We start from the raw sequence: 14,773 nt of genomic DNA, 5'->3' as shown, positions 1-14,773 counted from the left end.
ATTTGTTGTCAGACATATGAATTGTTTCCAGATTCTGACTACTGTAAATAGCTCTGTAATAAATACAGGTGTGCAGAAGGCATTTTGTATTGTGTTTTTGTGTTCCTAGGTTATATTCCTAGGAGTGGTATAGCTGAATCATATGGGAGCTCAATTTCCAGTATTTTGAGAAATCTCTATATTATTTTCCATAAAGGCTGGATTAGACAGCATGCCCATCAGCAATGAATGAGAGTTCCTTTCTCCCCACATCCCTGCCAGCACTGATTGTTCTTATGTATGTGTGTGATTTTTTTTGTGAAGTGTGCCAGTCTCTGTGGTGTGATATGGTACCTGATTGTTTTTGGATTTGAATTTTCATGATGATAAGTGATGTGGAACATTTTTCATGTGCCTTTTGGCCATTTGTATTTCCTCTTTTAGAAAGTATTTGTTCATTTTTTTCCCCCATTCTTTGATGGGGTTAGATGTTTTTTTCTTGATAAATTCTGTTAGTAACTTGTATATCTTAGATATTAGCTTCTTATCTGATGGGTATTGTGTAAATAATTTCTCCCATTCTGTGGGTGGCCTTTGTTTCCTATTCACTATTTTCTTTGAGCTGCAGAAACTTGTCAGTTTAATATAGTCCCATCTGTTTATCTCTGCTTCCATTTGTTTGAACAGTAGTATTTCCAACTTGAAGATGTCTTTAGTCTCAATGTCATAAAGTGTTTTACTTATGTGTTCTTCTATATACCTTATGGTTCTGGGCATGATATCAAGGTTTTTAATCTATTTGACCTTTGTGCATGGTGTTAGATGGAGGTCTAAGTTTGCTTTTTTCCATGCGATTGACCAATTGTCCCAATACCACTTGTTGAAGAAGCTTCTCTTGTTCCATTTTGTGTTGCTTGACATTTTATCAAAGATTACTTGATTGTATATCTGGAAACATTCTCTAAATTCTCAAGTTTATTCCATTGTTCTGTCCAATACTATGCTGTTTTAATGACTATTGCTTTGTAGTACAATTTAAAGTTGAGGAAAGTGATACATCCAACTTCTTCTTCCTAAGGGTTGCTTTAGCTTTACATACATATACATTTGTACAATGTTTTGAGTAATATTACCATTTTAGTTATATTATTTTTTTAACCTCTTATTTTTTTCTTCTTTGAATATCTTGATTACATAAATGATTGTGATTAGGTTTTAGTCATGTAAAGAACACCCCCTTCACCAGTGCAATATTCCCACCACCAATGTCCCAAATCTCCCTCCATCCCACCCCACCCCACCCCCACCTGTACTCCAGACAGGCTTTCCAGTTCCCTCATTCATTCACTTGATTATAGTAGTTCTCTGTGTAGTTATTTCTATAGCTGTACTCACCACTCTTTGTGGTGAGCTTCATGGAGTGAGCTGGTGTTCCAGTCCTCCTCTCATTGTCTCTGAGGATTGTTACAAAAATGACTTTTATTTTTCTTAAAATCCATAGATAAGTGAGACTATTCTGTGTCTCTCTCTCCCTCCCTCTGACTTATTTCACTCAGCATGATAGATTCCATGTACATTCATGTATAGGAAAAGTTCATGACTTCATCTCTCCTGACGGTTGCATAATATTCCATTGTGTATATGTACCACAGTTTCTTTAGCCATTCGTCTGTTGAAGGGCATCTTGGTTGTTTCCAGAGCCTGGCTATTGTGAATAGTGCTGCAATAAATATAGGTGTGAGGAAGGGTTTTTTGTGTTGTATTCTTGTGTTCTTAGGGTATATCCCTAGGAGTGGAATAGCTGGGTCGAATGGGAGCTCAATTTCCAGATTTTGAAGGAATCTCCATATCGCTTTCCATAGAGGCTGTACTAGATGGCATTCCCACCAGCAGTGGTTAAGAGTTCCTTTCTCTCCACATCCCCACCAGCACTGATTTTTCTCATTCTTTGTGATGTGCGCATTAATCCTCCCAATCGATAAATAGGGTATGTGTCTCCATTTCCTCATGTCCTCTTATTTCTTGAAGCAGTGTTTTGTAGTTTTCTTTGTATAGTTCCTTTACCTCTTTGGTTAAGTTGACTCCAAGCTATTTGATTTTCTGTGGCACTAATGTGAATGGGATATTTTAAAATTTCCATTTCTTCTCTATTATTATTTGTTATAAGGCCATTGATTTTTGCATGTTAATTTTGTAGCCTGCCACTTTGCTATATGTATTTGTTGTTTCTAGAAACTTTTAGTAGCATGTCATCTGAAAACAGTGAAAGCTTGACTTCTTCCTTTCTATCTAGATGGTCCCGATATATTTTTCTTGCCTAATCTCTATAGCAAATACTTCCAGTACTATGTTAAATAGGAGTGGTGAGAGGGGAGTTGACTTGCTTTATACCAGATTTAAGAGAAAAGGCTTTTTGTTTATCTTCATTGAGTATAATATTTGCCATAGACTTGTGGTAAATGGCCTTGACTATATTGAGAAAAGTTCCTTTCATTCAATGTTGTTGAGAGTTTTTATCATGATTTGGTGTTAGACCTTATCAAATGCTTTCTCTGTACCTCTTAATATGATCATATGATTTTTATTTTTTCGATTGTTGATATGGTGCATTATGTTGATTTATTTCATATTTTAAACCATTCTTGCATCTCTGGAATGAAACCTACTTGGTCATTATGTATGACATTCTTGATGAGGTGTTGGATCCTATTTGCTAGGATTTTGTAGAGAATCTTTGCATCTGTGCTCATCAGGGATATTGGTCTATAGTTTTCCTTTTTTTTTTTTTTTTTTGTAGCATCTCTGTCTGCTTTTGGTATCAGGGTGATGTTAGCTTCATAAAACTATTCGGTAGTGTTTCTGTGTCTTCAATTTTCTCTAAGAGCCTAAAAAGGATTGGTAGTAGGTCTTCTTAAGAGTTTTAAAAGAAATGTTAATGAATCCATCTGGGCCTGGGCTCTTCTTTTTGGAAGACTTTTGATTACCATTTTAATATCCTCAATAGTTATGGGTCTATTTATATAAGCTAGATCATCCTGGTTTAACCATGAAAGATTATAAGAGTACAAGAATTTATCCATTTCTTCAAGGTTCTCATGTTTTGTGGCATAGAGTTTCTCAAAGTAGTCTCTGATTACCCTCTGAATCTCCTTATTATCTGTAGAGATCTTCCCCTTTTCATTTCATATTCAGTTTAATAAGTCATTCTCTTTCTTTGCAAGTTTGCTCATGGATTATCAATATTGTTGTTTTTTAAATTAATTTTCTGAAAAATGTTCATTTTGTTTTCCAAAGAGACTGGACATTCATGAGGGTTCCTTTTCACCCACATCTCTGCCAATACTAGTTGTATTTAATAATAGCAATGAATTCCAGTTTCATTAGTTTGTGGTGATATCTTATTATTGGTTTTTATTTTTTTGGTTTTTGGGTCACACCTAGCAGCGCTCAGGGATTACTCCTAGCTCTGTGTTCAGAAATTATTCCTGGCAGGCTCAGGGGGCCATCTGGGATGCAAGGATTCGAACCACCATCTTTCTGCATGCAAGGTAAAAGCCCTACCTTCATGCCCCATTAGTCTTTATTTTTATAAGATAAGTTTTTGTTGTATTTGTTTTGGGTATACACCCAATAGTTTTCAGTGGTAACTTTCAGTTCTGTGCTCAGTAATTATTTCTGACAGATTCAGAGTATCCTCAGAGACTCAGTATATGGGATGCTGGGAATCAAACCTGGGTTGACTGTGTTCAAGACAAATGCCCTACCTACTATACTCTTGTTACAGCATCCTCATGAAATGAGTTTTAAATGAAACTACAAAATAAAGTATATGAAAAATAAATGGAAACTGGGGTATATATAAAATAATTTTTATAAATAAAGAATATCCTTATAATTATTTTGTGTTTGTTATTCCTAGTGATGTGTATTATATTAATAGAGTCTTACAATAAAATTTGAGAGTGGAAGTTCAGTATTTAAAGACTCATATCAGGATTCAATCAAAATATGTTAGAAAAGGGAGATAGAAGTAAGTGTGGATGAGCCCCATAATGCCATCTGGGTGCTCTCACCAAAATTTTACATTGCATTGTGTGCACAGAAAGCACTGTATCATCAATTATATGTGGGATATTGAGATATTGTTCATTAACACACAAAACAACCAACAAATGAAACAGAGCCAGAATAAGCCCTGAGCGCCATTGAGTGTGGCCCAAAAACAAAAAAAAAAAAAAAAGAAAAAGAAAAACAAACAAGCAAACAAACCCTAGAGACAACCAATTTGACAAAACATAATAACATAAAAGTAACTTACTCCATTTTGTACACTTTACCTTGCAGCCAGTAACTCGCCCAGAAACATTTCAACTTTATGGACTTCATTTTTCTTCTCTGGAATGTGCTGTTTACTCTCTCCTAAGTTTTCTGTATTTAATCTTTCACTCATTTCATGTATCCATAAGTTCAGTTTTCTGTGTTGATCCTCAAAACTAAAAATTACACATGTAATGTCCCTTAGATAAATATATTATGTGCTCATTAAAATCAGTAAATTTAACTATATGAGGTCAACTATGGCAATTAATTAATGAATTTTCAAATATGAAAGGAAAAAATGAACCCATCTAATTTATCACATCTTTCAATAATTACATGATGAATCCTAGGAAATGTCTCTTAAAATTCCAGCAGAAAAAAAGCTAGACTGATTTCTTGGTAATCATGGCAAGACTGTTGGCAAGATTACATTTCCATATCAAAGTGCAGTAAACTCTGTATCTTACTAAACAGACCATGAATTGGAACCAGTGGATGTAATGGGACCATTGAAAATCCTGCTATATGAAAGCAAGTCATTTATCTTTGCATCCTGTGGAAAATTAACTATGGCTTAAGAGCACAAAGAGTCTAAGTTTCACCAACAATTCAAAGTTTTTAAGAAAAGTGACAAGAGTCAGGCAAATTTCTGTCAGCAAAATTATATTTTGAGTAGTGAGTATTTGCTATGCTCTGCTTTGTTTCTATATTTGTATTCACCCTTGTTAAGGTAGTTTGATTAGGAAATTGATCAGTCATAATTACCTAACAAAAATAAATGCAAGCACAAGACTTGAATGATCTAAAACCTGAGTGCTAAAGCTCTAGTAGATTGAATTAGCCAAGTATATAACAAGAACAAGATTTATGCCATTCCCATTTACTAGAAAATATATTTTCTTTCTTTCCTTTTTTCTAGAAAATAAATCCAAAACACAACTTCCAAATCCAAGCATTACTTGGCCTAGTGTAAATCTGTATATATGGTTGAAACTTATAATTTAAACTTATAATTTTAATTTTTTTATTTATTTATAATCACTGTTTTCTCCAAATCCATAGAAATTTTTCTAGTGTATGACAGGATCCACATTTATCACTGCAACCTACCTCCCAAGTGCTAATGCACAGTCCTGTAGAGCCTGTCTATCTTTAAGGCATTGCTTCCAGAATGCTTGGAATTCTTCATTAGCTTTGGTAATTTGTTCCTGAATACTACTGACAATTTGTTTAGACAGATGTGCATACAATGTTTGTCCTTCTTGAGTCACAGCATCCAGCTTGCTCTGCCCATCACTCACTGAGTCCAGAATGTTCTGTGCACGAAAATAAAAGTACATAACATCTTGTTGACATTGAGAAGCTCTGGTAGATGGGAGCATTAATCTCAAATCTGAACTGAGACAGAAAGTGAAACAAGAAAGAAGAAAGACAAAGCCCAAAGGAAGAAAGTCATGTAAAGTCTGGAGTTGAATTATATATACACTTGAATTATAATATAGGATTATTATTAAGAATGGTGCCTGCCTATAAGTCCTTGGGGCCACAGAAGACAAATTGAACAATGACAGATAAAAAGAAAAGATTTCTCATTAATGTATCTTTACTCATTATTTCATTAACTCTTCCTTTCCTACCTGGTTCAGGTCCTACCTCTCTACATATTTAGAGTGATATATCCTTTTTCTTTCCGTTCATCCTGCACTAGTTCTATATCATTCTAATTTTTCTTTTTCTCTTCCTCCTTCCCTTCTTTTTCCTTCTTCTCCATCTTCTCCTCCACTTCATTATGCATACAAGGCACTGTTCTGGAGTCCCAGGATCTGCTACTATGTACCTCTTATTTAAAGAATGACATCCTTCAGCAGAGCAAAAGGACCCTTCTACTCAGCCCAACCTTTTCAGCACAGAATTCAGAGTTAGTATCTGCAGTTGCTCTCAAACTTTTTTCTATGTGACCTTCTACTGAATATCACACTTCAATGAGGGAAAAATTCCCCATAACAAAAACAAAATCTTAGATTTTAACCTATGACCTGAGGTTACCAAGTGAAACAAACGAAGAATGAGCTTCTGGGTCATGGACTCAGTAGTTTTAACCAAATGGAAACAAGGCTGTTTTTTATTTTTAATCAGGTTTTATTTATTTATTTTTCTTTTATAAAATATTTATTTAAGAATCATGATTACTAACATATCTGTAGTTGGGTTTTAGTTATAAAAAAGAACAACCCTGTATATCCTTTCAACATTCCCACCCCTTCAACATTCCCACTACCAATGATGAATTTTTTTGTTTTGTTTTTGGGCTACAACTGGTGACATTCAGGGTTTACTCCTGGATATTGTGCTCAGAACTCGATTCTGGCTTGGGGGACCATATGGGATTCTGGGGGATTGAACTGCCATCCATCCTAGGTCAGCCACATGCCAGGCAAACGCCCTACTGCTGCACCACTGCTCAGGCTCCAACCACCAATGATGAATTCTAAAGAGAGGCAAGAGGCCAAGAAAGAAAGCAAACGGAAGTACAGAGGGAGCGTGTGGAAGGCGCCCATTCAAGAGAGTTGTGAGTTCCTGGGACAGGCCTGAGGGAGTGTGTAGAGGTTGCTGACCTAAGAGGGGAGGGTGCCCATTCAAGGGAACTTGAGTTCCCAGGACAGGCCAGAGGGAGTGTTTGGAGGTCACTGACTGGAGCACATGGAAGGCACCCATTCAAGGGAGCTGAGTGAACCTGCACTGTCTTGCAGGAAGTGGGTGGCGATTGACCAGGCTTGTCTGGAGGACGAGGAAAGGACCAAAATTCAGCGACATCACCCTACATACTCAAGTAGAGCCACACCCTGAGAAGGGACCCAGCCCCACGCCACAGGAGGCAAAAGTGGGCTGAAACCTGAAGGCACTGCACTCCAAGCCAAGCCAGTAAATGCAAAGAAAAATGGGTAAACCAAGGAAAACATTAACAACAGGGGAGATGGAAAGAAATCAGAACAAGTTTCCAAGTCCACCAAAACGCACAGACCCAAGAGAGGAAGACCTAAAAGCAGCCATGAGAATATAATTCCAAGCCATGCTTGAAGAAATGAAAGACACACTGGCCAGAGATTATAAGAAATGAATAGATGAGCAAATGAACCGAATTAAACAAGAATTGCTACAAAATATAAAAGACTCCATACAGAATTAAAAGAAATACATAAAACCATAGAAAGCCAGAAGAGCAAAATAGCACAGCTTGAGAATCACATAGAACAACTCAAAGATAAATTGCAAACAAAAGACAACAAAGAAGCCAACAAAGATATAGAAGGAAAAACACTGGAAGTAAAAGTCCAGTATTTAATGAACAAAGACAAAAGAAACAATCTAAGAATTGTAGGTATACCAGAAAGGGAGGAAACAGGGAAAGGGAAAGAACAATTAGTCAGGGAAATAATAGAGGAAAATTTTTCCCACCTTCTGGAAAGATGCTTCTGAGCAAATCCAGGAGATGAAAAGAGTCCCCAACAAGATAGACCCCAACAAACCAACTCCAAGACCCATAGTAATTCAAATGGCAAGAAACAAAGAGAAGGGTGACCTACTTAAAGCAATAAGGGAGATAAAAACCCTCACATACAAAGGAAGGAACATTAGAATCAAACCAGATCTCCCATATGAAATACTTCAAGCAAGAAGACAGTGGAATGACATATTTAAACGACTGAATGAAAGAAATTTTCAACCTAGAGTCCACTATCCAGCAAAACTTTCATTCATATGGGAGGGAAGACTAAAATCATTCTCAAACAAAAATGAACTCACATTATTTGCGCAAACAAAACCGACCCTAAATGACCTACTCAGAGATGACTTACACAATCCAAATCCTCAATTGTAACAACAACCACGCTAAACAACACAACCACACAACAGCCCTCTCTGTCAATAATCTCCTTAAATGTTAATAGACGAAACTCTCCCATCAAGAGACACTAATAGAGAACTGGATTAAAAAAACATAAACTAGATTTTTGCTGCCTACAAGAAACACAACTACAAGTACAAGATAGGCACAGGTTTAGAATAAAAGGATAGAAATCAATTATCCAGGCCAATGGAAATAAAAAAAAAAAGAAAAACAGGGACAGCCATTCTTATATCAGACCAAATTGCATTCAACCTCAAGAAAGTGATCAGAGACAAAGAGGGTCACTACTTACTGATCAGGGGAACACTAGACCAAGAAGTGCTAACACTGGTTAATATTTACACACCTAATGCAGAGCCAGCAAAATACATACGGCAACTGCTTGCAAAACTGTAGAAACACATGAAAGGAAATGTGATAGTAGTAGGAGATATTAATATTCCACTATCAGAAAAATAACAAAGAAATAAGAGCCCTAAATAAAAAATTAGAAGAACTAGGGCTAATAGACCTATATAGGGCCATCCACCCCCAGAAAGCAGAGTACACATTCTTTTCAAGTCCACATAGAACCTTCTCCAGAATAGACCATGCTTTACGATACAAATATAACCTGCATAAAATCACAAAGGTAAGGATCATTACAAGCACCCTGTCAGATCACTATGCAACAGAGGTCAAAATTGACTGTAAAAATAAGCAATGGAGAAAATCCAACGCCTGGAGATTAAACAACATGCTGCTCAAAAACAGCTGGATCAAAGAGGTACTCAAGGAAGAAATAAAAAGATTCCTTGAGACAAACGACAATGAAGAAACAACTTGTCAAAACTTGTGGGACACAGCAAAAGCAGTAATCAGGGGGAAACTCACAGCAATACAATTCTATGTCAGGAGAGAGGAAAACGACAAAATTAGCAGCTTAAAGGACCATCTTAAGAATCTGGAACAACAACAACAAAGAAACCCAAACACAACCAGAAGACATGAAATAATAAAAACCAGAGCAGAAATAAACAACATAGAAACTAAGAAAACAATACAGAAAATCAATGAGACCAGGAGTTGGTTTTTTGAAAGAATAAACAAGATAGACAAACCGCTGGCCAGACTCACCAAAAAAAAAAAAAAAAAAAAGAGGGAAAACACCCAAATAAGCAGAATCACAAATGAAAGGAAAGAGATTACAACAGAACCCCAAGAAATCTAACACAGCATGAGGACATATTATAACAACTATTCTCAGGCTAGAGAACCCAGAACAAAGTGACAGATTCTTGGAAAAAATACCAGCTTCCAAGACTAGAAAAGGAAGATTTAGAAAGCCTAAACAGGCCAATCACCATGATCGAAATTGAAACAGTAATTAGGAAACTCCCCAAGAACAAATCGCCAGGCCTAGATGGTTTTACAGGTGAATTCTATCAAACATTCCAAGAAGAATTACTTCCATTGATCCACAGGCTCTTCCAAACCATTGAAAAGACAGGAATCCTCCCCAATTCCTTTTATGAAGCTAATATCACTTTGATTCCCAAAGAGGGCAAAGATACCACCAAGAAAGAAAACTACAGACCAATCTCACTAATGAACATAGATGCAAAAATACTCAACAAAATCTTAGCGAACCAAATCCAGCACTACGCCAAAAAGATTATATACTATGACCAGGTGGGTTTCATCCCAGGGATGCACGGATGGTTCAACATATGCAAATCAATCAACATCATACACCACATCAATAATAAAAAAGACAAAAACCACATGATCATATCAATCGATGCAGAGAAGGCATTTGACAAAAATCCAACACCCATTCATGTTGAAAACACTAAGCAAAATAGGTCTGAAAGGAACCTTTCTCAAGATAGTAACAGCTATCTATCAAAAGCCCAATGACAACATTATCCTTAATGGTGAAAAATTGAAAGCATTTCCACTAAAGTCAGGAACAAGGCAAAGATGTCCACTCTCTCCACTCTTATTCAACATAGTCTTAGAAGTCCTAGCAATAGCAATAAGACAAGAGAAGGGAATCAAAGGAATTCAAATAGGGAAAGAGGAATTCAAACTATCTCTTTTTTGCAGATGACATGATGATATACATGGAAAACCCTAAAGAGTCCACAGTAAAACTCCTAGAAACAATAAACCAATACAGCAAAGTGGCTGGTTATAAAGTCAATACACAAAAGACAGTAGCATATCTATATACAAATACTGAAGTAGAGGAGAGAGATTAAGAATACAACTCCATTTAAAATAGCATTAAAAACATCAAGTACCTAGGAATCAACCTTACAAGGGAAGTGAAGGACTTATGCCATGCAAACTTCAAAACACTTCAGAAAGAAGTTGAAGAGGATCTAGGGAAATGGAAGAACATCCCATGCTTATGGGTAGGTAAGAACCAACATAGTCAAAATGACTATCCTACCCAAACTTCTATATAGATTTAACGCAATCCCCATCCAAATTCAGACATCATTCTTTAAAGACTTAGAAGAATCAATCATAATATTCATCTGGAAGCACAAAAGACCCAGGATAGCTAAACACATACTAAAAATCAGGAAGTTGGGGGGCATCTCTTTACCTAACCTGAAGCTATACTATAAATTCATAGTGATTAAAACAGCATGGTACTGGTACAAGGACAGAGCCTCAGACTAGTGGGTTAGAAAATAATTTCCAGACGTAAGACCCTAGATATACAGTCAACTAATATTTGACAAAAGAGCCAAGAACTTGAAATGGGACAAAGAAAGTCTTTTCAACAAATGATGTTGGTACAACTGGAAAACCATTTGTAAGAAACTGAAAATTAACCCATACCTCACCCCATATACAAAAGTCAACTCAAAATGGATTAAAGACCTTGAAATCAGACCCAAATCTATAAAGTTTATTGAGGAAAAATAGGCAGAAAACTCAAAAACCTATATATCAAAAAAGTCTTTGATGGTAGAATGCCAATGGCAAGAATGTTAGCATCAAACATAAACAAATGGGACTACACCAAACTAAAAAGCTTTTGGATGGCAAAAGAAACCCTACTTAACAGAAGTAGACAATTAACTGAATGGGAAAATAATCTTTGCACTCAACATGTCAGATAAAGGGCTGATATCCAGAATATACAAAGCACTCAGAAATCTGAACCCCCCAAAACCAAATAAAGCCATAGAAAAATGGGGAGATGAAATGAAAACATGCTCACCTTCACTCACCATTAGGGAAATCTAAATCAAGACAACAATGAGGTACCACCTTACACCAGTGAGGATGGCTCACATCAAAAATAATGGGAACAATCTCTGTTGGCAGGGATGCGGTAGGAAAGGCACTCTCATTCACTGCTGGTGGGAATGCCCCCTAGTTCAACACCTATGGAGAACAGTCTGGAGAGTGCTCAAAGAACTCAGAATTGAGCTGCCATTTGACCCAGCAATTGCTCTTGTAGGTATCTACCCCCAAGTTGGAAGGACATTCATCCAAAAGTATGTGTGCACCCCACTATTTATCTCAGCACTCAGTATAATAGCCAGGTCCTGGAATCAACCTCGATGTCCAACAATAGATGAATGGATCATTAAGATGTGGTATCTATACACAATGGAATACTACATGGCAGTCAGAAATGATACAATCACAGACTTTGCAGCAACCTGAATGGACCTAGAACATATTATGTTAAATGAAGTAAGTCAGAAGACGAAAGATAAACACAGAATGATAGCACTATTCTGCAACACCTAGAACATACACCTTATATACAACTAATACTCAACAATCAACTAACAAGGTTTAATAGCGTAGAAACTCCAAACACTGTAACAGTCAACATATACTGGGGAGTAGTGCCCAAAACACATGGAAGAGGAACATCACAAACCCTTGACTACACATTATCTCACAAAGAAACCAGCAACAGCAGAAACAGCAGCATAGAGAGAACAGGTATGTAATCAGCCTTCTACTACAAAGGCCCACAATAATCTCTTAGGGATCTTATTCAGGACCACAGGTAGAGAATACCATGGGAAATTACTGATTTCAACGGAACATTTCATAACAATGTGTTTTAATGCCTTAATCTTACTATATTTAAAACAACCTCTCAGCTTTTCTGTCCACAGGCGTTTTTAGATACAAAGGGTGGACAAACTAAGATGGCATTTTGGGGCTCAGACACATGAGATACCATACCCAGCCTGCACTACGAGAATGCCCCCAGATAACTCTTTAACATACCCTTTATCTATAGGTTATACCTTCTTTTAGGACCTGAAACACGTGACCAGCCAGACCACCGAAGCAGCAAATGTGACCTACAGACTTATACTACAGGCCCTACTCATCGTACACATTCAAGCAAACTAGCATTCCCCTGGTCTTTTTTCCTCTCATCTCACTACTTCCTATTTTTCCTCTCCTTTTCTTTTTAATTTATTTTCTCTTTTCTTCTCTCCTGCTCCTTCCATATACTTTCCCCTTACCCCCCTTTGGAAATCTGACTATCCCTTCATCCCTCAATCCTATCCAGATCTCCCACCTCATTAAAACTCTTCATCCTCAGTTCTTAATCCATTAGGCATCAAGACTGACCTCCTACCCCAATGAACCAATACCTAGCACCCAAGCAAAAGGACAACCAGTCAAACCCACACCTCGTCCCCTGCAAGAAAAGGCAACCAACTCCCCTGCTGACTCATGCTGCATGGTCCTCCTTACCAACCCTTCCTAACTTGGACTGTTATTTGAAACCGAACTTAGTGCTAAAAGTATGCCCAATGCAAGAACTCCTCTCAAGACCTTCCTGCCGCAAAGCTTTTGCCATTCTCAAGGGGGTCCGGTTGTGTGATGAAAAGGTGCCCGAGAACCCACACACCACAAGAAAACCTCAAAAGACAATGGGGAAACCTATACTTTCATCATAAGTATAAGACCTGTATTACACTACCTCTTTACCTGCTTTTCCCCTAATGTAGTCTCTTGCATCACTTTGTTCCTTTAATTACCTTTTACCTCATTTTTAATAATCTTTTTTCTTTTTATATGTATACGTGAGCCCATATATTTTTATTTCTATTTTTATCTTTTATCTTTTTTAGGGTGTGACCTATTTTTGTTTTCTTCTCTTTCCACCCTCAAATGCACTGGCAATATAATGTAGCACCATTTCTCCCTGCAAAGGCACACTAAAAAAGGGGAAAATCTTAAGTATAAAAACGAGCTCTTATCTACTAGGGATAAGAACTCATACTTGTTTATAATACAAGGGCACCTCCCACCTTGAAAATATGTCATGTGGACCCAACTTAGACCCTAGGTGATTAGGCATCAACCATCCAGCCTTGAACTCTTGATCAAAGACATAGAAACGACACAGTTCTTCACAACATACACAAGAAACAAATCCCATTCGGGACATCCTTAATACTGCTCGGACACCAACAAGTGCTAGCTCTAATATGATATCCTGACAATGAGGAAGCTGGGAACAACTTGACCTAAGAGCAGGTTATTCTACCTCACCAGCTAACAATAAGACAAAATCAGAAGACTTGTCACCCTTTGGTCTGTCCAAGTGCCAAGATCACTATTTACAGATGACTGGCTGATAGAACCATGACCTGACTGTATGTATCCTGGGACCAATAAAAAAGGTCTACTCTAGAGATTGAGCTATGACCTGCACAACAACCATGACCTCTAGCTCCAGAGGTCTGTCTGAGACAATTTGCAATGGAATGGGTCTTCTGGGAACATAACAAAAGACGCTATCCCAGGCCCCACCCTAGGATCAGTGCAAAGACCAAGACCACCAACCACAGAAAGATTAAAATGACACTGAGGGAACAGAACTTCTAGAACCACAAAGAAAGACTTCATCATAAGTTCCAGTCCCTGACCTGTACAGACACCGAGATCTCTAGATACAGAGGTCTGATGTTATCACCCAGGACAGAGCAGAAGTCTTCCATACACCACAAAAGCACCAAGAGGAGAGTAAATGAACCAGAAAGAAATCTATAATTAATTCAAGGGTAGAGAAACCCTGTATCTTTTAGGCCGAGGGAATTCCTTTTCGAATGACCCCATTATTTGTTGTGCCTGTGCAGGAGGGAAGAAAAAAGAAAAAAAAAAAGGCAAAAGAGCACAAAACAATTTTCTCTTTTAGTTATTTATCTAGTTTTTGTCAATTTCTTTGTTTTGGTGTGTTTATTGAAGTTGTTGTCTCCATTTATATTTGTTTTGTTTTTCTTCTTTCCTTTTCTTCCTTTATGTGCTCTGCCATGTTTTTTTTTTTTTTTTTTTTTTTTTATATCTCAAGACCATGGCCTTTATGTGGTGCTTATTTTTATTGTTGGAGTGCTCACTGGATATTTTACTTGACACTTCTTTTTGTACTGTTGTGGTGTTTCACCCTCCTTTTCCCTTTCGTCTCTCAAACCTAGGATGAGAGTCTCCAGAAGGACTCTGCCCATTTTTGGTGTATTTGATTTTTTCACCCAGTTTAGTACCTTTCTCTTCTTCAAACAAAACCACATAACTTGAACT

General features: G+C 37.2%; 1 protein-coding gene across 1 annotated transcript in view; it reads right to left on the bottom strand.

Annotated features, from left to right (window-relative positions):
• SYNE1 (spectrin repeat containing nuclear envelope protein 1) overlaps nucleotides 1-14,773 on the bottom strand; it is a 578,994-nt gene that overhangs the window by 325,950 nt on the left and 238,271 nt on the right. The window contains exons 50-51 of the mRNA XM_049765309.1: nucleotides 5,410-5,615; nucleotides 4,317-4,472 (exon numbers count right to left, since the gene is read on the bottom strand). Of these exons, the coding sequence (XP_049621266.1) occupies nucleotides 4,317-4,472; nucleotides 5,410-5,615 (362 nt within the window). The remainder of the gene's footprint in view (nucleotides 1-4,316; nucleotides 4,473-5,409; nucleotides 5,616-14,773) is intronic.

Source organism: Suncus etruscus, chromosome 18 (genome assembly GCF_024139225.1).
Source record: "Suncus etruscus isolate mSunEtr1 chromosome 18, mSunEtr1.pri.cur, whole genome shotgun sequence".
Classification (NCBI taxonomy): domain Eukaryota; kingdom Metazoa; phylum Chordata; class Mammalia; order Eulipotyphla; family Soricidae; genus Suncus; species Suncus etruscus.
This window is presented reverse-complemented; position numbering and strand designations above follow the sequence as displayed.